Genomic DNA, 25,107 nt, shown 5'->3' on the forward strand with positions numbered 1-25,107 from the left:
ATTGGTGATTAGCAGCGGTGCTTGGAAGCATTCTAGATTTTGCTTGTATGATTTGATCATAAAATATCAAAAGTTTGTAACTTTCTTTTGTTTTTGTTTTTTGCCATTTGTTAATAATTCACATAGGATGGGTGTCACTTTTTGACATTTACTGTGCAGACAAAGTAGGTCAGGGAGGCACGGTCTGGTCTGAGCATAGGAATGGGAGCCAGAAATGCTTTTTCTGAACTATTATTTCTCTCTAGCCCTGGGCAGGTCATTTAATATGTCCTGATCTTCCCACCTGTAAAACAGGTTTTAGCAGTCACATCTCTGAGACTGCTTTCTCCAGAGCTGGAAAATGATGTAAACATTTAATTGTCAAGTATGATCTTTATTTTTAAATGTATTCTATTGAATCTTTTATTAATTTAATTTTTTTCCGACTTACTCAGTAACTACTTGGTATCAGTGTGCAAACTTACATTGAGTTACATTTATTTTTCTAGTTGCAATTGAATCTTCCTCTCCTCATCAACAGTAGGGAAAAGTCTACCATGAAGTTGTAATTTGATAAGATCATGGTATTGAAGTCTGTATATGAGCTTTTACTTATAACAGTGTGTCCCATAACCATTGGAGGTTTTTAAGAACAGGTTTGACAAAAGTCTGTCAGGAATGATTTAGGCATTCTGTAGTGTGCTCTTGCCTGGCAGAGCACATTGACTTTTCCAGGTCCCTTCCAACCCTATTTTCTTTGGTAGCAAACTGCAGCATGATTTTACTTGAAATGGTTCTGTCACTCATCACAGATATTTTGGAAGAATTATTTAAAATGGAGAGGAGCTCTCATAATGAAAGTGTGGCCTTACTGACTTACATCACCAGAACTTCCACTGTCTTCTTTCTATGCAGTCTTTGACTGTTTAGATTTACTTTTAAACAGCTTGAAAAAAGGAAATGGAGGTTTCTGTCTTCGTACAAATATTATACAAATATAGCAGAATTCCAGTTAAAAGCTACTCTAATCACCATGGAGAGCAGTAACATGGTCTTCAGGACAGGTGGCCAAATAATTGACTTGGCCTGGCTAATACTGTGCTGTTCTCTTCTTTAGCAGTGAAGCATCTTGGCCAGGGTTATCACTTACATACCACTGCTGTTTTGACAGCTGTTTACAAATACTTCAGATAATGAAAATGCTGACTAAATAGTAGATGAGAAATGATCATGAGGTCAAATACTGAATGATGAGATTCTAGATGTTACTGATTTAATAAAAATCCTATATGTTCTAGTGTCTCTTTGAGGCCAGGGTAAGAAACTGTAAAGCTTATGGGGTGGAGGCATTAATTGCATTCCCATTATTATAATTATATAGGTGAAAAGCTTTACTTTCTTGTTTTTCAAATTTAATCTTGCCTGACACCTAATCTAATGTCTCAGCAGTTGCAGATTTATATGCTACAATTTATATTGAGCCAAATTATTTTTAAAAGTTTGTTAAAATACTACTCTCTAATGTGAACTCCAAACTTAAATAGCATCAGCATTTCTTCTTTTACATACTTATTAGTTTATATTCTTTCAATTTTATTATGGTTAGGTTTGTAGTTAATTGATAGACAACTTAAGATGTTGAATGCTATGTCCAAAGTTCTGCATGGCATTGTTTAAAGACTGATTTTTTGTGTGTGTTAACTGTTGCATATACTTTAGCACTGCTGAAGCTGTCCTGCAGGAAATGGATAATATTAACATCAGGAGGAACAGGCGATCTGGGGAGGTGGAACGGCTGCGAATGTGGACAGATACTGAATTTGTAAGTGCAGAGTTTCTGAGATCTTGGATAAAAGTCATATCAAGGCAGAGCATGTTTGTTTTTGCAAACACCATATATTTATCTATAGCTCTGTCTAAAGATTTATGATTTTCTTTGGTGGATAACATTAAAAAAACATGATAAACTAAAATTCAGAACTAAATTAGCGGATATACACTACATTGTTTCCTTTGTTGATAAATTCATTGTTGTGCTCTCCTGATGTGCTGTACTGGTTCTTTGGTTTGAAGCATACTGTGGTAGCCTGGAAACAGCAGGACCAGGGACTATCATCTGCTTTTTTCATGAAAACTTGATACTGATGTTACTTTGTATTAGGTGGACTAGGTACTGTCTGAGAGATTTACTTTAGCATCTATTATATGAGACTGCTTTTGTAGTCTACCTATGGAGAGCCCTGCTGGAAAAACACTCGAGAACTAGAGATTGTTTAGAGCATCATTTACTGCACTGGGACTAATACTGAGTGACATGGGACTCTACTGATGGAAGTGCATGTGAATTTTATTCCAGGAAAACATGGATATGTATTCTCGAGTGAAAAGAAGGAGGAAGTCACTGAGGAGAAATAGCTATGGGATTCAGAACCACCATGAAGTGTCCACAGAAGGGGAAGAAGAAGGTAGGGGTTGTAAAAAATAGTGGGGGCTTGTCCAAAATATTTATGGAACAAAGTTAGCCTTCCCATAAGATAGTAGTATATTGCACTTCAGAAAGCAGAACAAAGCCTGGTTTCTAAATATTTGTATAGTAAATTTCCTTCCTTCTGTTTTTCTTAATACTAAGTAATTGGAGCTTTCCTTCCATTCCATGTAACAGTCCTCTGGTGGAAATCAAGGTTTGATGAGTGTAGTCTACAACTATGTGTGTTCTAACTGACTTGGTGTTTCTCATTTGCTGAGTGGCAATTACCAGAAAGAATTTGTAATAGTTAGGCCTGCATCCTTCCTTTGGGGTAAGGTATTAATTAAGTCTCCTTTCTGTCCACTGACATTTTGGGAGGCTTGTAGGTGCACAGCTGTATTTGAAATTCTACTTTGCTTTAAAAATTTGAATGAAACTGGTCAATGGGTTCAAAAATTACCAGGAAAGAAGGGATTGTGCCCAACTTTGATTGTCTGATCTGCATCATGCTTGGGCTCCTTAAAAAATCCTACTTAAACTTCAGGCATCCATACAGGTTTCAGCATACTGCATCTCAATTTTTAATTAAAACTGCTGTGGAAGGTATGGTTTGTCCCAATGAATAAGAATGCAGTCCTAGTTCTGAGATCCATGGATGGAAGTTCTGATCCTGTTAACAGATGTACCTATGTTGTGCCTTTATACGCAAAGTATATAAAGTGTATTTCTGTGTTCTTTGCTTTGTTTAAAAATGATGCTGTGAATCATAAAGTTGTACTTATTTTCATGCTGTGTCAAATATTTGATTTATTGAGGCTCCTATGGGAAAAGAGATGAAAGGAATTATCCTTAATTTGAAGGATAGTTATTGAAGGAAAAATACAGTGGATAGAAGTGATATTTGAAGTATTTTACAACTAAAACTGTTTTGACTGCATTTATTTTTCTTTCTTTTGCCTTTCCAGAGTCTTGTGTAAAAAACTAGAAGGACATTTGACAATGTGCTGTAGATTTATCATGACCTTCAGAATTTCCACTGATTTGACAATTAGTGTTAATTAATAAACGGGCAGTAATTCTCAATGACTATTAAAAAGTTAATTTTTTAGGATGAGGGTAGCTCTGACATGAAGTGGACGTGTTCTGAAAATATTTTTACCCCCCAACAGAGTCTCAGGAAGAAGATGGAGATATAGAAGTAGAGGAAGCTGAGGGGGAAGAAAATGATCGGCCATATAATCTCAGACAGAGAAAAACTGTTGAGAGATACCAGGCCCCTCCAATAGGTGAGGAACCTGACAGTGCTTGACCTGCAGGAGTACCATGGATGTGGGGAGGGAATAGTTGGATGGCTGTTTCTCACCCCTGACTGAGTAACAGGGATGCAGCACTGTGTGATTTCCACCCTAGCCTGTTGTGGGTCACCATGTGGATGGGACTGCTGAGACACAGTCTGTCAGTTTGTCAGTGGTGGTGGCCTTGCTGCCTCATTGAACTCTGCAATTACGTCCCTGTGGTGGCCTCAGGGCTAGGGATGAACAGGGTTTGGGTCAAGAAATACTTGGCAGAAAGCAATCTAATAAATTAGGTGATTCCATAGAAAAAATAGTTACTGTTATGCCTGCTTCTCTTCTTGAGTGGTAAGCCTAATTCATAACAGTGCATAAATGGCATATCAGCAGTTATCACAAATGAGAAATCTCAGGTATTTCAGTGTTCATATAGTCCAGCTGCCTGGCAGCTTCAGGGCTGACAAAAAGCATGTTATTCAGGTCATTGCCCAAATGCCTCTTATGACAGGCTTGGGGCATCAACCTCTTTGGAAGCCTTTTGCAGTGTTGGATCACCCTCTCAGTAAAGAAATGCTTCTTCCTGTTAAGTCTGAGTTTTCCCTGGTGCAGCTTTGAACCATTTCTGCAAGTCAGAGGATCACAGAGTATGATTTCTTTGATAGAGAACTGCTGGAGTTTATTTGTTCTGAGAAATTTCAAGACATCCCTTATTATCAGCTCTGAAGAGGTTTCTGAATGGTCTTCAATGTCCTGCAAATAAACTCAAAATGCTAGTGCCCTGGTTGAATTACATTCTGTGCAACCACATACATTGCTCTAGTAACTTGGGGAGGATGAGGATGAAATTCCTGTGCCTGCATCAAGCCAAGTATGGTGATAGTGACAAAGCCCCCTGCCCAATTCTTTTTTTAATTTATGCTTTTAGAGAAACAATGATAACCTTATTGATGAAAATTGATAATCCAGCACTTCTGTGCTGCATTAAGATTAGTTTGTTATTCTTTTGTAATTGATGTTACAGTGCCAGCTCATCAAAAAAAGAGAGAAAATACGCTGTTCGATATTCACAGATCTCCTGCAAGAAGAAGCCATATCAGGTAAATGTCAGTCTTCTGGTGTGTAATTCTTTGCTTTCCTTTGGTACATTTTGGTAGCTTTTGATTTTCAAACCATTCTTGAGTTAGTTGCACAGTTCATTCACGCATGTGAGTGGCTCTTGAATTGTATCCTGGATTCAGATCCTGATCAGCATCCAGACAGGGGTGTCATGGCACTGTATAAACCTACTAGAAGCTTTGTGCTACACAGAGTGGAAACAGGTATGCTACAAGCACTGGAAAGAATTCTGCATGGCACACTGTAGCTTTCTCTATAAGGCCATATATTGAATATTTAAATCCAATGCATCAGTTTAACAAATATCCCTTTTCTGTTCTATAAAACTGAGCAAAGCAGGTTAATGTTTTTTGTTTTCTTTCTGTTCAAATTTCATGCAAGAATTTTCAACAATTTAATAAAATATTTAGCAAGCATAATTTTTGACTCTTATGTTTTGTGTCAGAGAAGTCTGGAATGTATCAAGTTGTCTTGGAAACTGTCAGTAGGCTTTATGTAACAAAACAGATGAGATTACAGCTTAAAACATTTTTTAAAAAATAAACTTACTCAAAGCTTCAAAAAGACAAATCTGTCCATGAGCAGAATCCAAGTAAATGAATACTAGTCATAGCTGAAACTCTTGCCTTATTGCTCAATTTCATGGCATAGTGAAAATATATAAAGTAAATAAAGTAATAGCTGAATCTTAGGATTCTAAAGTTTCTCTGTAATACAGATAAGAGTTGGTGGTTTGATTTTTTTCCTTGAAAAGCATATCACATTTTTTGGGTAATATCTGGATTTATACTTGTACTTACTATTCATATGTGAAGAGTGTGAAAGTTATTATCCCTTTGGTTTTTGCCTGCTCATTACTTGGCCCTCATTTTATCCCTTCTTGTCATAAGAAATCTTCACAATTGCTTGATATTCTCTTTGATATGTTTTGAAATGTATCTCATTTTTGGTCATTGAACAGTAAAATTGATAGACCATGTTATCCATTGGCAAAAAACCAGTTAATTCAGTGCACTATCATGTTCATACAAATAATGCAGCTTACCATATTTACTTAAAATCCAAGAGTTTTTACTAATAACCAACTTCTTCATTCAAAAGTGCCGAGTATTTCAACCAATATCAAATTCAACACTTTTTTGTACAGAAGATTTAATGTACATTCTCTAGTATTTCTGAAATACTCCTTTTTATGAAATACTGTGATACTAAAATAAGAAATGGTTCATTGAGACTTTGGATAGTAATTTTACTTGGATTCAGATTAGAAGTAAAGGTGTTTTGAGAGCCTGTTCTGCTATTCAGAATTAATAACCTCGTAAAAAGAGATTATATACTTTGTGAAGTATGGATTTTTTTCAAAGAATATATAAAGGAAGCATCAAACTGAGTAAGGAGACTTTGGTATGCTTGTTGTGTTAGAGGTGGCTAAAGTAGTTGGAAGTTTTCTTAAGTACAATTGCAGCTTATTGACTGAATATTCAAATCACATTGCTGAGGTAGCATGGACTAGACCACGCATTTTGTAGGGCTCTGCTGTTCTAATAATGTTCATGTTGAATTCAGATAATCACTGTGGCAGTAAGAGCTGTTGTTTCCCTCTCAGATTATTTTGGTATTGATGAAGCTACAATTTGCATGCATCTGAAACCTGAACAATACTGTACTTAGCATTTCAGTTTCATTTTTATAGGACCAAAACATGCCATTCCACTGCAAAAAAAGACTGAGTTTTCTGTTTGTTTTGCCACTTCAACAGGAGAAAGAAGCATGCCATTCACAGCAGTGATACAACCTCTTCAGATGAAGAACGTTTTGAAAGAAGAAAATCTAAAAGCATAGCCAGAGCAAGAAATAGGTATCACAACATGAATGGTTTGATTTTATTATTTATAAGAAAACAAGCAGAACTAGTCTATAATGTTTTATGAGTTCTGCAGACTTTTGATTCTGCTGGTAATTACCTGCAGATGTGGTTTAGCAGGAGTGATGGTTATATATCAATTCAGATTTTGGAATCTTATGAGTAGATAATTAATAATAGTGATAAAAAGATGGAAATATAAGAGTAGCTGTTTGATTCAGTTGGGTTATAAAAATCAACTCCTCTTGGTTAAAATTGGTGTAACTTGGTCCTAATTAATTCAGTTGTACTCTCAGCTCTTCACTTGTCCTGTTGTGTAAGAATTCATGCATTCAAAACACCTAATGCACATTTTTTTGACCTTACATGTATTTAGCAGTAATCTAAAAATGGAAGATCTATAAGTAAATTTGTTCACTCATACTAGGTAGGAAAATTCTGCAGGAAAAAAGTTCCCTCATCTTTTTTCCATCTCTTCCTGTCTGCCACGTTGTTCCCTTTCCATTGCAAGGAATTCAAGCAACGTACAATGACCAGAAGTGTAGTTCTGAGTGTAACCTGTCTCTTACTAGTTCCTTTCTTCCTCCCTTTAACTATGTGTTGGCCTGATGTACAATCTGTGTAAGGGCTTAAAGGAAACAAATATTGTTTCTTCTGTGTTCAATCAAAATAATCTATCCAGCCTAGTTCTTCAGATTGAAATATGTGTATGGATGCATAAATGTTAAGGAACTTCCAGATATATAGCCATAGTTATCACAAAAAAAGAAGATTAGTTTTGTTTACCAGTCTGGGAAGGTTATCTCTTTATGTAGTAAAAGGCATTTAATCTCTTGTTTCTTCACCTCCAAGCAATGAAAGCAGTATTTATTTGGTGTTTGTTTATTGTTCAACAGGTGCCTGCCTCTAAACTTCCGAGCAGAAGACTTAGCTAGTGGAATCCTTCGGGAACGTGTGAAAGTTGGGGCGAGTTTGGCTGATGTTGACCCAATGATTGTTGATAAATCGGTAGGTTTAGTTAGAGCTTTTTATCTTCCTTCCCTGAATTATGCATAAGCAGAATTCTCCACAGCCTTTTATTGATGTTGAAGTAAATTCATAGAAAAGCTCACTGATTTTTTAAAATTTTATTTTATTGTTACCAAAGCTTTTGTCTCCTTATTCCTTTGGACTACAAAGCATTTGCTCTGGTACTTAGACTGGATCTCTGTAGATGTCCAGGCAGCCCTTGCACAGTTAACTTGAAAACCAAATGAGCCTCATGTGGGCAGCCAAGAGTTGACTTTCTTAGCTGGTTTTTCACACATTCAAAATTCAGGGAAATCCTGTTGATCAATGCAATATTTTTTCTAATTTGTTTTCAAATGTTTTATAAGTAAAGGTGCTTTTGTGGAAAGCTGTTGCAATATAAACTTAATATGTTTTTTTTTTCCTAAGGTGTGTTTTGATAGTATAGGGGGATTGAGCCATCATATCCTTGCACTTAAGGAAATGGTAGTGTTTCCTCTTCTCTATCCAGAAATATTTGAAAAATTCAAAATTCAGCCACCAAGGTAGGTGTATTTACTCTCACTGTTGTATTTTTTTAATTAAGCTCTGAGGAATTGAAAACGCATAGGAGGTTGATTCTTTCCCTGAAGTGTTTTACAGTTCAAATAGATTTACATGTTTGCTACCTAACTTGTGTATCAGAATATGTAATGAGCAGGGTGAAGAATTAAAAAAACCTAGTATATTTTTCTTGTGGGGGAAAGGTAAACTTTGTGATTTGGTTAAAGAAAGAATTTTCATGTCTTTTGTTTAGGAGTACCTTGCCTTTTTTTCCCATTATGTTATTAAATATTTTACTAGATCAAGGAAAAGGCTGATGTTTCTCTCAATAATAGTATACTGGGATTATAATATTTAATAATGTGGCATCTTGGTATGTGATTTAAATGGTGTTTAAGTCAATTGAAAAATTGGGGGTATTTTTGTCACTTAATTACTTCATTCCAAAGAAGTAACAAATATTGATTAAGGTATTACTTAAAATCTAATACTTGAAGAGGTGGTATTTAACTAATGTAGAAGAATCCTTTGAAAACTTAATATGCCTTTGATTAATGTTCTTTATAAATCAAAGTTTTACTGATTTGAAAGCATAAAACAAACTTAGATGTTATGAAGTCATGTTAATACTACAACATTTGTATAATACAATACTACTACAAAACAATAATACAAGATCTTAAGTCATTCTTCTCCAGGCTCCCTGTCTTCATTATAAAATTTGACTTGGAGTTTTTCAGGAGACGTAAAATAAGTTTGTGACTGTGTTGATCCATTTATCTTCAGGGGCTGTTTATTCTATGGTCCTCCTGGAACAGGTAAAACCTTGGTAGCTAGAGCTCTAGCTAATGAATGCAGTCAAGGAGACAAAAAGGTGGCTTTCTTTATGAGGAAAGGAGCAGACTGTCTCAGTAAGTGGGTTGGTGAATCTGAACGTCAGCTTCGACTCCTTTTTGATCAGGTTAGAAGAAAATGCATTTTTCTTGATATAATTTCTCTGTATGTTGTGTTTTGTGGTTTAGGTAGCCAAAGGTATTTCCAATTCAAACTAAATAACTGTACATTTCTGTAAATTAAGTAGGATTTTACCAAATGTCATATTTGGATGAAAAGAGTAGGGGAATGCTGACAGTAGCTTTTCTTGCTGTGGAAACTTGGAGGAAGAAGTCTCTTGATTTCTTCATTAATGAAGCAAAGTAGTTTGGGTAAAAGTTGGGGAAAAAACCCCAGTCAGTTTGAGTTTGACTGACATGTTCAAGGTAAATGCTACAGAGGGGAGTGCATGCTTGCCTTGGTTGTGTGTCTATTTTAGTGTTCTTTTTTGGCTTAGAAGAGATTGGACAAACGGAGTCACACAAAGCAGTAAAGCAGTAGCTCAAAGAAAAGTAGTTGTCAGAGCTGTCTAAACAAACAGATTATGAGTGGATAAGATCATGTTTTCTGAGTGTCAGGTGTGTGTTTGTCTTTAACCTGTCCAGCACACAGTAAAACTGGTACACTGGTGCCATCTTGCTTACTCAAAGTAGACTGCACTCTGCTTTGCTTTGAAACACTACAGGAGTTGGAAATTCAGTTTTCCTTTCAGACTTTACACTTTCTAACAAAGATGTCTCAATATATGTGTTAGTTTAGCATGTTAATGCTTCCTAGTGAAACCAATGTTCAATTTTGATGGATAAATTAGGAATTAACAGTGAATTCAATTTTTGTTTTGTTTATTGCATACCAGGCATACTTGATGAGACCCTCTATAATCTTTTTTGATGAAATAGATGGTTTGGCTCCAGTTCGTTCTAGCAGACAAGATCAGATTCACAGGTAATATTTCTTCTATGCTGCCATTATCTTGGTATAGGATATATTATCTTGGTAAACTCTTAAAATGTAATTTTTTCTCATTTCACAGGAAAGCTTGGTACTTTTTCTGAAGCCCACTTATACTAGAAAGGACAGATTGGTTTTTTGGTGTTGAAAGTCATCTTTTCAGTCCTTCAGGCAAACTGTAATTTGCTGGGAATTGAATTGCACTGACAATTACCCTTCAGCCACATTATTAACTACAAGATTTCCACAGCCATTCCTTGATTTGCTGTTTTGTGCTGTAAACAGATTGTCTGTTACCAGCCCAATAGAATAACCAGTTGAAAAAATGTTGCTCTAGCCTGTTGAATTGTAATGTTCTATCAATGAACTGAGCTCACCTGTGACTTTTATTCTTAATGGTGTGATGTACAAACTTATCTTGTGTTGCTATCTTGTCATTTTTTAGAACATTTCTTACAACAGTTTGCTGTTGGCTGAATTTTTTTGTGGCTGCTGTTGATCTCAGTTTTGCTGTGCTCTGTATGGCAACACACTTGTACCTGTCATTCTATAGGTGGTGGTGTTTATGTGTCCATGTCCCTCCACTCTGCTGAGAGAAATTTGGGGCCAGCAGACCAGGAGGCCAGTGGAACTTAGGATACCTGAAACTGTTATGCACCTGTTTGTAGCTTAGCTTTTTTCTTTTGAATTTATTAATGTTGCATTTGTAAATGCAGAAGTTCTTGCAGTGTTCCTAAAACTTTTCTTATTCTGAAAACTCTCTTGTAGCTCTATAGTGTCTACTCTTCTTGCCCTCATGGATGGACTGGATAATAGAGGTGAAATAGTTGTAATTGGTGCTACAAACAGACTGGATTCTATAGATCCTGCACTCAGGAGACCTGGTCGCTTTGACAGGGAATTTCTTTTCAACTTGCCTGACAAGAAGGTAAAACTTGGAAAGGAGATTTATTAATAAACATCTGTAGTATACTAAACATTTGAATGCCTGACAACCAAGCTTATGAAATATAAATATTCATTCTTGTTTGTAAGAATGTTTCATTTAGGAAGACATTTTTAGTACAAACAGATTGTATATATGAAATTGTATTGAGCTTCAGATCTTCAGGATATAGCTAAAACTAAACAGAGGTAAATTATTCACAATTAGCTGTATTGCTTATCTCAAAACTATGGATTTGTATAATGAACCTTAACTATCAGGGGGCTGGAAACTTATGGTAAGACAAAATAACTTTAAATCTTGTAGACTTCTAAGCATGTAAAAAATGTAGATGCACAGCCAGGCATTACAATGCTGGCAACAGGAACATTTCAGGTTTTTTTCTAAATTTACATAAACTCTACCATAATACTTTATGAATTTATACCTAAAATTAAATGTGCTTTGTATATGGATAGATTTATTTAAATTCTATAGAACTTTTAGCTGAAATTGTTTTGGGATTCATGTGTATGTGCTGTGGTACTCAACCTATTAGTTGGTGAGGCCTTTGACAGTAGAACCTGTTACTCATAGGTGCAGTAATTAAAAATGAAATCATAAAACTATGATAATTCCTAATAGAACATGAGTTTTGATCAGTTCATGTATAATAATGTTGATCAAACAGAAATTAAAATGTGAAACTGATGAAAAAACTACTGCATATATATGAAAGTAAAAGAAGGGAAAAACTTTGTTCTTTGGAGTGCTAAGACTATGGAGTGCTAAGTTCTATTTTATATGTCTCAGTTACATGCCAAAAGCAGGTAAAGTAACTATAGATTCACACAAATGAAGAATATTTTTTTCTATGATAGGGATTTGATTTGCTAGTTTTTTAATCTAATTATTTTTATTATTTTTTTAATCAGGCACGAAAGCACATTTTGCAAATTCATACCAGGGATTGGAACCCCAAATTGTCAGATCCTTTCTTAGGAGAACTGGCTGAGAAATGTGTTGGTGAGTGTTACGTTGTTAGTACTTTTACGGTAGAGTCTTTCTCTTCTGTGTAAAACTTGGAAGGTATGTTAAATGCATCAAGATTTTCTTATCTCTGCCTTTCTAAACTTCTGTACTTTGAACAGTACTCTTTTTGAAGTAACAAGTATGTCTCTGTCTTACTAAAACACAAAATGAGTAGCTAGTAGTCATTTGAAAATACAACCACATTTCCTTTCTGTGATATCACTGTCCTTATATAATATGCATACCCTTAAAGAGAACCAAAATGAAGTTGGAATTGGAATCTTTAGATAGACTTCCCATTAAATTGGTAAATTACAAAAGAGATAGGCAGACTTAGGTTTTTTTTCTGTCTACTTACTGAGAAAAAAAAAATAGTACTTGTGTGTGGGGTTTTTGATTTTTGTTTGTTTTTTACTGACTGGCATGCTCTCCTCTGACATAAATCCAACAAACTAACCAGCCTTTCTAAAGATGAATTTTTTTTCCAGATTGCTAGCACAGCACAACCTCAAAGTGTAGACGTAGGTAGGGGAGAAAAAAAGCACCGCATCATGAATACATTAAATACACTTTTGGAGTTCACAAAGACCTGCTGTACTGAATGGAGGTTGGTTGTTCAAGATAAGCCTGCTGTTTAGATCTAATCAGAAACAAACACAAATATTTCTACAGTGAATTTAACAGAGGAAGTGACCCTAAAGCACACACCACATTACCTTCTCAACAACTTGCATGCAAAGATACATCCTCTGTAAGTAATCTGCTTGGATGAGCACTGAAGTTTTCAGACAAAGAGCAGATTCAAATATCTGTGCTTTGGAATCCATCATGAGGGAATGTAAGAACTTTAAACTGATCATCAGTCCATTCAGTCAGCTGCAGTACATCCGAATTATCCTCTTCATCCGCAGGGACACCTCTCATGGAAGCAGCATCCCTCCGCTTTTGATGCACAAAGACCTCAACATCTTCTGGTGAGGAGAACACATAACTGTCCAGCAAACTCCAGTTTTAGCTTTGCCGGGTATAGCAGCACACAACAAACCCCTTTCATGTAAATTCTGCTTGAATTGTGCAAACGTGTGGTGCTGCTTAGTGGGAGAGAGGGGAATAGGTGGGAAAAACCCACAAATGTTTCTTTAAAAATTCAGCATCTTTTTTCACTGAGAACACAGTATTTTAAAATTTTAGACAATAGGGAAAGCCATTTGTACATTTGGCTGGAAGACATTCTTTGTGCTCCATAAAGCCTGTCAGTTCTGTGGAAGTCAGCTAACAAAAAGAAACATCCTTTTCTGTTTTCCTTGGCTTTCTTGCTCTCCGGCTACTGCACACTTGACAGTCTCCAGTCTGTATCTTGGAATTTAAGTGTTTCCATACATCCAAGATGAAAATCTTTGAAGTATTACAAAGTCTTTTCAAAACAGCTGAAGTAAGACTGGTGTATCTTCATCACCTTGAGAATGCCTCATCGTTTCTGTATGTGAAATCTGCAACAAAGATTTAAACAGACTTTTTCAGATTCTTTGTGGCCATTACCAATGGGACTCATTGGCACAGATGTATGTCTGTGATACAGTTTATACCAGTCTGATATTTCTCTTGTGCACAAGTTTTCTTTAAAAACAAACAAACAATCTTCCTCCCCAAAAAACAACACCCTCTCTTCCCCACGTAAAAGCTGCCTAGACTTGGCAAGCTTTTGGCACAGCATGGTTGATACCTCTCTCCAGTTCATCAGACTTGGCAACACTTAACTCCAAGCTTTTGGATCCTAATGAAGAAAACTGCTGAAATACTCCCAAAGCAAATGCCTTTTGGGAAGCAGGTGTATGTGCAACTCAGAACTCCTTACGATCCAGGGGTGTAATTAGAAGGAAATTGGAAGGGAAAAGCCCCAGGACTTGCAAAAAATAGGTTATTTCCTGAGGGTTGATTTTTGTCCCAGGTGTTAGGGATTACAACCTTTTAGTGGATTTCTGTGTATGTGAGGATTAAAGACTCCACTTCCCTGAATGGCCTCGTGACTGCAGTGTGTGTGAGACGAAGCAGTTTGGGGAGAGCACAGCATTGCTCAGAAGACCACACACTTCTGTCCTGTTAGTACTTTCAGTAAATACACATAATTACTATGTTTTTTCTCTTTACTGGAGATGGGTCCCAGATACTCTTAACTTTATAAATCCCATCTTATCTCTCGTTCTTATTCCCTTGTTTGGAATGGTAACTTTCTATAGCTAGAGAGACTTACCTATAAACTCAGTCTTGCAGGAAACAAAACATACTAGCAACTGAAAAAGTGTGAATTCCTCCATCTGGCATTTTGTGGATGAATCTTTTTACAATGTAGTAAGGGTTATTAAAATAATGTTATTTAATGGAATTACAAAGAAACAAACTATTCTGCTGAAAATGCTTGTTAAAAATACTCTGTGCTTATTATTGCAGGAGTGTTTTGTGGTAAAATGATACCATTTAGATTTTTCATTCCCATCCTCATGTAATGATGGTGGGGGAGATTTTGGCATTAGCATTCCTGTGTTTCACAGTTCTTTAAAATAAACCTTGTAGTTATTTTTCATCTCTGTCATCTTGCTGAGTTGTTTGCTAACTCTTTTCCCCTGCAGTCATTTTGAGAGTTTTGTAGGGAGTTGCACAACATGAAGTGGAAGAAGTGTCAAAATTGTTCACCTAAATGCTTCACCCTGTTCAGTAGCACTTTGTTGTTGGTTTAGGGTGGGTTTTAGGCAGAAGACATTTTAAAGAGGGCACAATTTCTGCACAGTAGAGGTGGCTGGAAAATTTTGGTGATCAAAGTGTATTCTTTGGAAACCTATGTAGGAATCCACTTATTTGCCGTCCTGCTCTTTGAAAGGTGTACTTCAGAAACGTTCAGCAGAGTTTGATGGTGCTGGGTAGAAGAAAATGGGCTACTTGACAGGAATCCTCATTTTGTTCTAAGTTGAGGTGTGCCAGTACCTTTTACTTGGCAAATTGAACATCTTTCCTGAGATGCTTTAAAAATGGAAGCAAATGCACTGAACCCTGAGTTTATATTACAGTGTCAATTTGGGTACAATCTGCATCAGGTTATTTACTGTTGGCATGATACATTTTATTTTGTTTTGACAATACTTCACTTATGTTTTTCTTCTGTTTAATCAGTGTGCATTTGCTTCTTAGCAATAAAAAGCTCTTTAATGTTTCTCAAGGTACAGGATTTTTGCAGTTTTCTTGTCACTGAAATGGATGTACTGTATGCACAAGAGAGTCCCTCGAAAAGAGACACCAATTATTAGTCTTCAAATGTAATTGCTCCTGAGAAATGAGAGGTAGAAATGGAGACTAATTGTGTATCTGATCACCTGAGAATTTAATTTTAAAAATAGGCTACAGGCTATTATTTCCTAATTTTGCAATTCTTTGGAGATGTACAAGCGGTGATTAAAATGACTATTAGAAAGTGATGTTACAGCATTTGTTAATAGAAAAGTTGGGAAGGAGCTGGCTACTGAGCTGCTGATCTTTTCACAAAGATATTAAACTAGCTTCTAAGGTGGCAGGCATTCAGGGTGCTGCCTGTCTTCAGCATATCTTTGATTTAAGCTTTGGTTTAGTACTCCCCTCACTCATTTTTTGTTTAATCTAGTGTGGTTTTTGGATGAGAAGTGGACCAATTTAAATGGGAACTTGACACCTGATACCTGAAGAACAATGCAAAATTTAGAACCCTGATTTGGTTTCAATGATGCGCCAGTAGCTACTGTCTAATAGTTTCATGTGGTTGGAGTGTCCCTGTATAGTTTTGATTCCATGTTAGATGAAAGTTAAAGAATGCTAAATAACATAACTTCAGTGCTGAAAACAATTATTTGTCTAGTGATTAATATAGTGGATATATCTGAACATATTTGAAATGTATTCTTTATTTATTTCAAGGTAGCTTGGGAATGTGAATTGCTATATAAGTTTTAGGTAACAGTCATGATGTGGACTCACCAAATTTATACAAGAGTAGCTACTGACCTTTTTATAAAATTGCAAAGCTTTGTTTAAAAATTGCAGGAATTATTCAATATTTATGGTGATTGTCCATCTGGGTTTATTTTTGTTTTTCTTTTTTTAAAATTATTTTCACATATATATAAGAAAGGTGCAATTTGAAGTCTCGTCCAATTTAAGTCACCTTTATAGCTGAAAAGTGTGTATCTTTTATTATTATCCCCCAAATTAATATATCTGAAAGATGGGGATGGAAAAGTGTCTACAGTCCTCCATATTAATTGCTTCCTTTTTTATTTTTAAACACTGTATATGGAATTACCTTTGTTTCTTATTTCTGTATGGATCTTGTGAAAATATATGTGCCAGGGGCACTGAAGGAACATCAGAGGCTAAAGAGAGAGAAGCAAGGCACGCCTCAGTTCTGCAACCTGGTGCTGCCAAAAGACCAATCCTAGAATCACAGAATGTTTTGGGTTGGGAGGGTCCTTAAACTCATCTCATTCCAATCCCCTGCCATGGACAGAGACACCTTCCACTATCCCAGGTCACTCAGAGCTGCATCCAGCCTGGCCTTGGACACTTCCAAGGATGGGACACCTGCAGCCTCTTTGGATAGCCAGTTCAAGTGCCTTATAGTAAAGAATTTCTTCCTAATAGCCAATCTAAACCTGCCCTCCTTGGTTTTAATAGAAAAATAGAGTAGAAAAAATGCAAGTAATGTAAGACTTTGTGAGGAGGAGGAAGTCTGGTGAAACAACAGTTGAATGAGAACTAACTAAAGAATTGATTAATTACTTTCTATAAACACTTCATTACAAACCCATGAACTTTTATATGGCAGTACCTCAGTGCAACACATTTTCCTATAGTGACTCTAATTCTCTAAATGACTTTTCTCACTGGAATACTGTTCTACAGTTTTTGAAAGATGGAGCTATGGTGCCTCAAAACACAGAGGCATGGAAAACCCCCAAACCATTAGTACTGCAGAAGACTCAGAGGTATTAAGTCTCTCTGTATTTCATAATTATCTAATCTATGTTTTTCACTAATCATGATTAAGCAATTATAGGTAGCCACCTGTAGATACTTATGAAGATAGGCTAAATTAAAATTTTAATGCATTTTATTTTCAACCTTTGGTTATATTAGTAAAGTTATGAAACTCTTAAAAGTCTGAAACATTTCTCTTCATAGTAGAAGTTAACATTTTTCCAAGAATTCAGAGTAATGCTTTTTTTAACAAGAGATTCTATCTCTTCCCTATTCTACTCATGAAACATTTTTCTTTATACTGCTCATTTTCTCAGACTGTAAAAGTTTAAATTTGGTGATGTTCAGTGTAACAAAATTACTTTGCTATTAAAGATTATATTCATGTGGAGGTATTACAGGAAAAAAGGAGGAGAGGAGCTAGCAGGTTAAAATTGCACACATACGTTAGACAATATTAAGGGGAAAGAAGGGGAAAGAAAGAGCAATAACAGACCTATAACCCAGGACTGGAAATACACTATATACCAAATGATATAGTGAAAATGGAGGTGATTTCAACTTCCAGTGGAATTAATTTCTTAGCATTCCTTATAAACATGTCTGATTTCTTGATATGCAACACTGTAATCAGATTATGACCCGATGCCTTTTGTTAGATGCTTTGTGGACCTTGACAATTCAATACTCCTGATTTGTTTTTAGCTGGATGCATGTTTGCTGCAGGTGTGGCACAGCAGCGCTGTTTCATGGACGGTGTCTGTGTTTCTGTGTGCACTAGGGTACTGTGGAGCCGACATAAAAGCACTTTGCACTGAGGCTGCCTTGATTGCCCTGAGACGCCGCTACCCCCAGATCTACATGAGCAGCCAGAAGCTGCAGCTGGACGTTTCCTCGGTGGTTCTGAGCGCGCAGGATTTCTACCACGCCATGCAGAACATCGTGCCGGCCTCCCAGCGCGCCGTCACCTCCTCGGGCCACGCGCTGTCCCCCGTCATCCGGCCGCTCCTGGAGCGCACCTTCAGCAAGCTCCTCGAGGTCTTGCACAAAGTGTTCCCCCATGCTGAGTTCAGCCAGGCTGACAAAAGTGAAGGTATGTGAGGTGGGGTTCTTTTGCAAATGCTGTTTCAACTTGCAAGGATTTCAGCTTCTCTGCCTACCCTTAAGTCTGGTGTGTGTTTCCTTCGGTGGTGTTGGGGTGTGAGTACTGTTTGCTTGGATGTTGCACGATTATTTTTGCTGATTCCAAGTTGTTGTAGAATCTAATGACCTGACCTATACAGAGCAAGGTCCCATAGGTGTGAGGGCCATCCATAAAAAGAACTCACAAGTAATTTGCAATTTAAATATAAGAAATGATAGGCATAATTAAAGGTCAGATCAAGGAAAAAAAGATGAAACAATGTTGCTGAGTGTAACAGGACCTAAAATTGGTGCTCCTGTCCTCAACAATGGTTAGCTATCCCAAGTCCTTTGCTTGCTGCTGGTACAGAAGCTTTGGGGGGCTCACAGCTCAGCAGGTGTTTAGTGCATGAGCCTATGTAATGTTCATGTGCTGATTCAAGAAGAAAGTCCTGAGTCTTCTATGTCCTTGAACTGGCCTGGTCTGCTCCTGATCCTCCAAGCTCATTCTGAACTGGCCTGGTCTGCTCCTGATCCTCCAAGCTCATTCTGTCAGCTTAGCAAGTAGAGAACTATTTGCTGTTTTGTCAAGTTGGCTTTTTTTGCTGAATTAGTGAGTAAAATCAACTCACTAAGGGGTCAGTGAATGCCAGAAACCTGCTGTAGTGGGAGCAGTGTGGGTGCACCAAGGAGGCAGGGAATAAGAAGGACTGTGACTGACTGACTGGCAATGAGTCAACAGGTTCTGGGGTTTTTCTACCCAACTCTTCTCTGAGACATACTTTAATAATTACTGTGGTCATTTCTTGGAAGTTAAATGTTGAACAAGATACCTTGGATTTGAAATCTGTTTATGCTGATATAGTCTACTGTTCGTATCTTGGATCATTCTTACCCCCCAGCTCTGTAAACTGTGCTTGGGCTTGTGTGTGATTAACTTGAAAACAGCCCAGTCATAAAGCAAATCTGTGACAGCCATGACTTTCCTCTCATTCCTGTTCCAGGGCACGCTTTCAGCCTGCAGCCCAGGCAGCTTAAGCTGATCCTTGTGCTGCCTGCTGCAGTTCTCCAGCCCAGCTGTGCATTTTTGCTCTATCTTTCCACTTTCTTGAGTACCTCAGGTCCTTTGTTAAACCATTTTAGCCAGAAAACTCATCCAAAAATGATGTATTTATGTGTTTTCTGCTGACTGCGGGGTATCTGGAAATTTTAACAAGTGTTGGAGTTGGCCAGAGATGGGCCCTGGGAGCACGTGGTGGTGGGTAGAGGGAAATGAGCTGGCTTGCAGCTGCAGTTAGATCCTATTGGGCTTCTTCAGCTGAAAGTTATTTATGATGCTTAAGTCTCTGTGTACTGCTAACCTGTTAGTTGCACCCAATTTAGAGATTGCCATTCTTGTTGAAGAATTGCTTTAAGTTCACAATATTTTCTTTGGTTATATTTTTTGCATTCCTATTTATTATTGCCCATTACTGCTAACAAATTGAGTTTGGAAGCTTAAGTTGATTTAAATAGTAGTTTTACTAGATAATTTGCTGCTATGGGTACTTTTAAATGTTTGTAGATAATTGATTTTGAAGATGCATGAACTGAGTTTTCTTTTAACATTTAGTTTTTTCTTACCCCCTTAAATCCATGAAAATATGGAATAACAAGCTTTAGACTCTTAAAACCAGAAAAATCCACTTTGAGGTACAATGATTATACATAAATGTAGATTATACAATAGGGCTTCAAATGTTCTTGAATTCAGTCATATATACACCTATACTTACAATCTGCACATCAGGTTTTCTACATTTCACTAAAAATTCCTCTTTCATGTAATTCAGTGAGTCAGATGCTCGAGCAGAGAATGTCATAGAAACTTGATGCTTGGGATTAAAAGATGGGCTACCTTTTAAAATATTTATGTATTTTAGGGAGAGAAAGCTTTGTCCAGTGCATGAGCATAGGACTTATCTATGTCGGCATTTGGTATTCTGGAAATTCTGTCTGTTTTAGGGACTGTCTGTTTTAGTGAGCCCAGAGATAGAAGGCCTATGTCCAGTTGGTTTGGAGGTCTCCATCCTTAGCTTTAGCTAAATATCCAGCAGCTTCTGTGCCATGTTTTCTGGCTCTGGATTAGCTTTTGGCCACTGCCTGGGGTCTGCAGGCCTTTTTCGAAAATCTTTGCTCCCGAGGAATGATTGTCAGGTGGGTGACTGCATCACATCCCCATCCCATGGCAGCAGAATATCATTCCTGCCCAGCCTGCTCTGAATTTGGTTTCTTACATCCCACAGCCAGCTAAGGGAACCTTTGTTGTCTCTTAACAATTTTTCCTGGAATACTGGGACAGTTTTTCCTGTGGCTTAGATGGCATCTCCATCTTACACTTAGCACTGCCTTGAAGGTGATTCCTTTGTCCCGTGGTGGTTGTCTGCTCATGGTGATGTGGCCAGAACTGTGCCATTGCCTCTTGAAAATCGAACAAGTCATGCAGTGGTTTGGGAATTTGAGAATAATACTTGGATCTCTCTATTTTACACTTTTCATTTCACAGCAATCCTTTTTCTTAAATGGCTGTGGCCAACTTGAGCTGCTGTTGGGATGTCTGATGGTTGTCCTGGGCAGCAGTGTGCTTCAATGATTCTGGGCTGCTCTCAGGAATGCTGCCCATCCATTGCAGAGCATTTTCTTGCTCTGCAGTGCTCCTGCTGCACAGCTGAATCATCCCATCACTGCAGACTTCCTTCCCTGTGGAAATGAGAATGAGTGCCAGGCATAGGGCAAAAGCAACTCAGCTCCTTTCCTGGAGCAAATAAGATCTTGCAGCAGTTCTTTCCTATTATCAAATCACACCAGGTAACTTTTAATCCCATTGCAGCTCTGGGAGATAATGTACGTGATTTTTAGCTGTTACCTGGTTGCTCTGTTTTTTGCAGCTTTTTGTCTCTGCAGTGTGTCTTGTGAATATGAGTCCTTGAAGTTTTTATTTTTTAAGGTCTGTACAGAAAGTGCTACAGCTGATTGTGCTAATATATTAGCAAGGGAATTAAAATAGGCAAAGGTATAGTATATGAACATGGACTGCATTGAACTGATTTTGATAAAAAGTAATTTGATACTCTTCAGCAGATTATCAGAAGGTGGAAAGCAATTCTTCATAAACATGCATTGTCTAGGTAGTCATGCTGAGAATAATTTTAGAAGAAGTGTACCTATGAGAATTTGGACACTTGGAACACGTAAATAATTACAAAATTCTGTGTAGTCTGAGGAATTACAAATTTTATAGCTTCATCCTTGGAAAAACCTCTAGCTGTGAAATAAACCCAAAGGAAGCATTTTATAACAAGTTAAACTTTTTTGTATTTGAGAAGTTGTTTATCTTGATTGTTTAAAAAAAAAATTGTAATTATGATTAGACTTCTACAGTATTTAATTTGTTTTGGTTTTTGTAGTAATAAGTACTTATTATTCTGAAGGCTGATACTTAGACAGTTTTAACTAATTTCTTCTACATTTGAGGATTTATTATAATTGACACAAAGAAAATTGTAATATCTTGTCTTGTTTGTTGTACTTGTACTTAGAAGTGATAAAGTTCTAATTAATACATCTCTTGGAACAGATGTACCAAGTCTAATATTAGATGATAGTGAAGATGAGAATGCTTCATCAATTTTTGAGACAAGCTGTCACTCAGGATCACCAAAGAAACAGTCATCAGCTGCTATACATAAACCCTACCTTCATTTTACAATGTGAGTGTTTCTCTAAATGCATATAATTAGATAGATAAACCCAAGAGATTCTTACATCAGGAGAGCTAAAAAAGTTGTTCTTTTGCTTTGCAGTGGTGTTCTGTAATGGAAACGTGTGTGCACAGACAAGAGTTTTAGATGTGGGGGTGTTCTTGGGAAAGGCCACATCCTACACACTGGAATCCGAAATATTTTTCAATATGTAGATTAGGAATAAAGACGCTAACAGTAATTTTCAATTTTAACAAACTACTTTGATTTGAAAGATTAAGAACTGAAAAGAGAGATGTATGTAGAAATATTTTGGAGGGGTTGTGTGCTTTTTCTTGGTTCAAAGTATGGTTGAGCTTCTGTGTATGCAGCTGTTTGGAAGCATCATGTAAAATGATTGTATTCAGCATTTCTAATGTGCTTTTTTCATTGTTTTTCATAGAAAGTTTCAGGAAAACAGGAATTTAGAAAATATGTGTGAAATTTGGATTAGTGTTTCCTGTATAAATTTGACTTACTACAGTAATTAACAATAATTAAAATGTCTTGATTTTGTGTTAAGAATATTTTTAGACTACTTTATGTGGTAGTTTCTGCAGGGAGTTTGCTGAATAAAGAAAATGAAGTTAGAAAAACAGTTCATTAGTGGCACTGTTTAGTAGAGCCATCTTGTGGAAAACTGCTAAATTTTTTGTGCTACATAATGCCAGAACAGAATTTGTGGATATCTATGCTTAAAAATAAGGCTTAAAGTTCAAAAAGTTGGAGGGACATAGTTAAGTATTCTAATGCTAAATTTAAGCTTTTGTTGCAAGGTTGGAAAGGGGGAAGCCAAACCCCAAAATAGCAGTATATATTTGTATGGATGTGTGTCTTTAAATAAAATAATCTCAAGACTGTGTTTATTTTTGCAAAGTATGTAAGCTTCTCTCAGTCTGTTTTCTGAGCATTTCTGATAGTTACCTGTGTGTATAACTACCACAACCAGAACTGAAAGCTAAAGGTCAGCAATGTTCATTGCTGTCCCAAAATGTTTAACATGAAGTAAAACCAGCAAGTCTTGTTCCACTGCCTGAGTTCACTGATGGGCAGATAGAAACGCCTTAATGAGAGAAAATGCAAATTAATTAAAAACTTTCTGGTTTTATAATCAGTTTTCTATAAATAGAAAAGACTTCTAATGGAAAAACTTAATGCATTTTTCTTCATGTATCATTTGTCCATAAAATTGGGCAAAAACATGAAGAGAAAGAAACAAACACAAAATCCCAAAACCCCTTCTATAGGCTTCGAGTTTCTTCTCAACAACAAAAAACCAAAAAATAAGTTTACCTTTGCAGTTTTTCTTTGAAGTCTTCCTTCTGTGCAGAAGTCTATTGACTAGAAGTGTACAAATAGGCTAAAATACACAATGCATAGTGATGTTATTCAACCCTACTTCAGGTCCTTTTCCTTAAATAAGGAAGCTATTGAAATGTTCATTGGGTCTTGAAAATCTTGGGCAGCACTTAAGGGATAAAAGGATTGACCTGGGATTCCTGAGGCTACTGAAGAGATATGTAAGTAGTTAGGACTGAACTGGAATGATTAAATTGCTGTCTTTACTGGATGTTCAATAAGTCTTTTTATATGATCAAGGAATTAGTTTTAAATAAACTGGTTATAATGAAAATTGTAATGAATTTAATATATGCATAGCTTTCCACAGATGAGTTTGAATTAAATGGTTGTGAAACCAAAGATAAGAGAAATCTTGAGTTATTGGCACCTGAAGCAGTATTCAGGGGTAGTCAGGTTAGTTGATCTTTTAGGCTGTTGTAGGAAGCTATTACCCATTACTGAAAGTCTAATGGATTCTAAATGATCTCCTATATATCCATCTGTTGATAATACTGGTGTGTTAATTGGCTGTTGTTACTGTTCTGTTGCAGGTCAGCTTATCACCAGCCAACCTCTTACAGACCCAGATTACTGCTCTCCGGGGAAAGAGGTTCAGGTCAGACTTCGCACCTTGCTCCAGCACTATTGCACACCCTGGAAAAATTCTCTGTACACAGGCTGGACCTGCCAGCCCTTTATTCAGTCAGTGCCAAAACACCTGAAGAGTCATGTGCACAGGTGAGATTTCAGATTCCCCTGTAATGAGTCAGGTATGTAATTCTGCTTGTATCAATATAAAGGCAGCCAGCTGGAATGTAACTTTAGGTCCAGGTTTTCATAGGCTCCTTCTATTTTCCTGTTTAAAGTAAAGAGGTCTCTAGAGGGTGATGGAGAACTCTCTAGTGACTAGTGAATGTAATTACATTCACTACATAACTTGCCCCCTCATCACATACCTAGTGCTAAGTAAGTTTAATCTGGGTATTATTCAGTGCCTTGATACTCATTTTATTCACTTGTGTATGGATTGGTGTGCTATGGTTCTAGGTTCATGTGCTTAGTTTTAAGTGTTTTACATTTCCAACTAGCTTTTGGTGAATATTGCATGAATTGTGAAACAGTTTAATTTTCATCTTGATTGTTCAGTCATAGCAAGTTTTTAAAACATATATATATATATTTAAAACAAAGTAGTTGCTTTGTAGTCTCCTTGGCACATTGACATAAAATAATTGAATTCTGTAGCTAAGAGTCACAAACACTTGTTTAAAAAGTCTTTAGATAATTCTGTTCTGCTGGAACATTTGTTTAGAAAATACCACAAATATGAATCATTCTCTAATGTGCAAGAACTTTGTTACTCACAACTGCTCGTAACAATTAGTTCCTTAGTTGAAATACAACTGTTTCTTTTAATTAGATCTTTCGTGAAGCTCGAAGAACAGTACCAAGTATAGTTTACATGCCTCATATTGGTGATTGGTGGGAAGCTGTCAGTGAAACTGTGAGAGCTACTTTCCTAACTTTGCTGCAAGATATACCATCTTTCTCACCTATATTTCTACTGTCTACCTCTGAGTCCATGTTTAGTGATTTGCCTGAAGAGGTAAGTTTATCATGGAAGGAGGCATTGATAGGGGGTTCTGTGCTCTGCTGAATGTTTTAATAATGTAAAATAATTTTGTTCTGTAGTGACTTTCTAACTTAATTTAAAGTATGTCAGACATAAAATGTAATAATTACTGAATGTTAGTAATTTTCCTTATTGAGGGATGTATGTCTGTATTACTGGTTTTCATAAGCTCCATGCCACTCTC

The 25,107-nt window shown here is 36.7% G+C and overlaps 1 protein-coding gene across 1 annotated transcript in view; it reads left to right on the top strand.

Annotated features, from left to right (window-relative positions):
• The window catches only part of ATAD2B (ATPase family AAA domain containing 2B), a 74,287-nt gene that overhangs the window by 18,520 nt on the left and 30,660 nt on the right, over positions 1–25,107 (top strand). The window contains exons 5-19 of the mRNA XM_054280122.1: positions 1,699–1,801; positions 2,336–2,444; positions 3,616–3,732; positions 4,760–4,835; positions 6,614–6,712; positions 7,615–7,726; positions 8,156–8,271; positions 9,056–9,230; positions 9,999–10,087; positions 10,862–11,021; positions 11,954–12,044; positions 17,830–18,141; positions 21,787–21,919; positions 23,842–24,028; positions 24,711–24,896. Coding sequence (XP_054136097.1) covers positions 1,699–1,801; positions 2,336–2,444; positions 3,616–3,732; positions 4,760–4,835; positions 6,614–6,712; positions 7,615–7,726; positions 8,156–8,271; positions 9,056–9,230; positions 9,999–10,087; positions 10,862–11,021; positions 11,954–12,044; positions 17,830–18,141; positions 21,787–21,919; positions 23,842–24,028; positions 24,711–24,896 — 2,065 coding nt within the window. The remainder of the gene's footprint in view (positions 1–1,698; positions 1,802–2,335; positions 2,445–3,615; positions 3,733–4,759; positions 4,836–6,613; positions 6,713–7,614; positions 7,727–8,155; positions 8,272–9,055; positions 9,231–9,998; positions 10,088–10,861; positions 11,022–11,953; positions 12,045–17,829; positions 18,142–21,786; positions 21,920–23,841; positions 24,029–24,710; positions 24,897–25,107) is intronic.

Source organism: Melozone crissalis, unplaced genomic scaffold (assembly GCF_028551555.1).
Source record: "Melozone crissalis strain CALT ecotype California unplaced genomic scaffold, PUWL_Pcris_2 ptg000027l_1, whole genome shotgun sequence".
Taxonomy (NCBI): domain Eukaryota; kingdom Metazoa; phylum Chordata; class Aves; order Passeriformes; family Passerellidae; genus Melozone; species Melozone crissalis.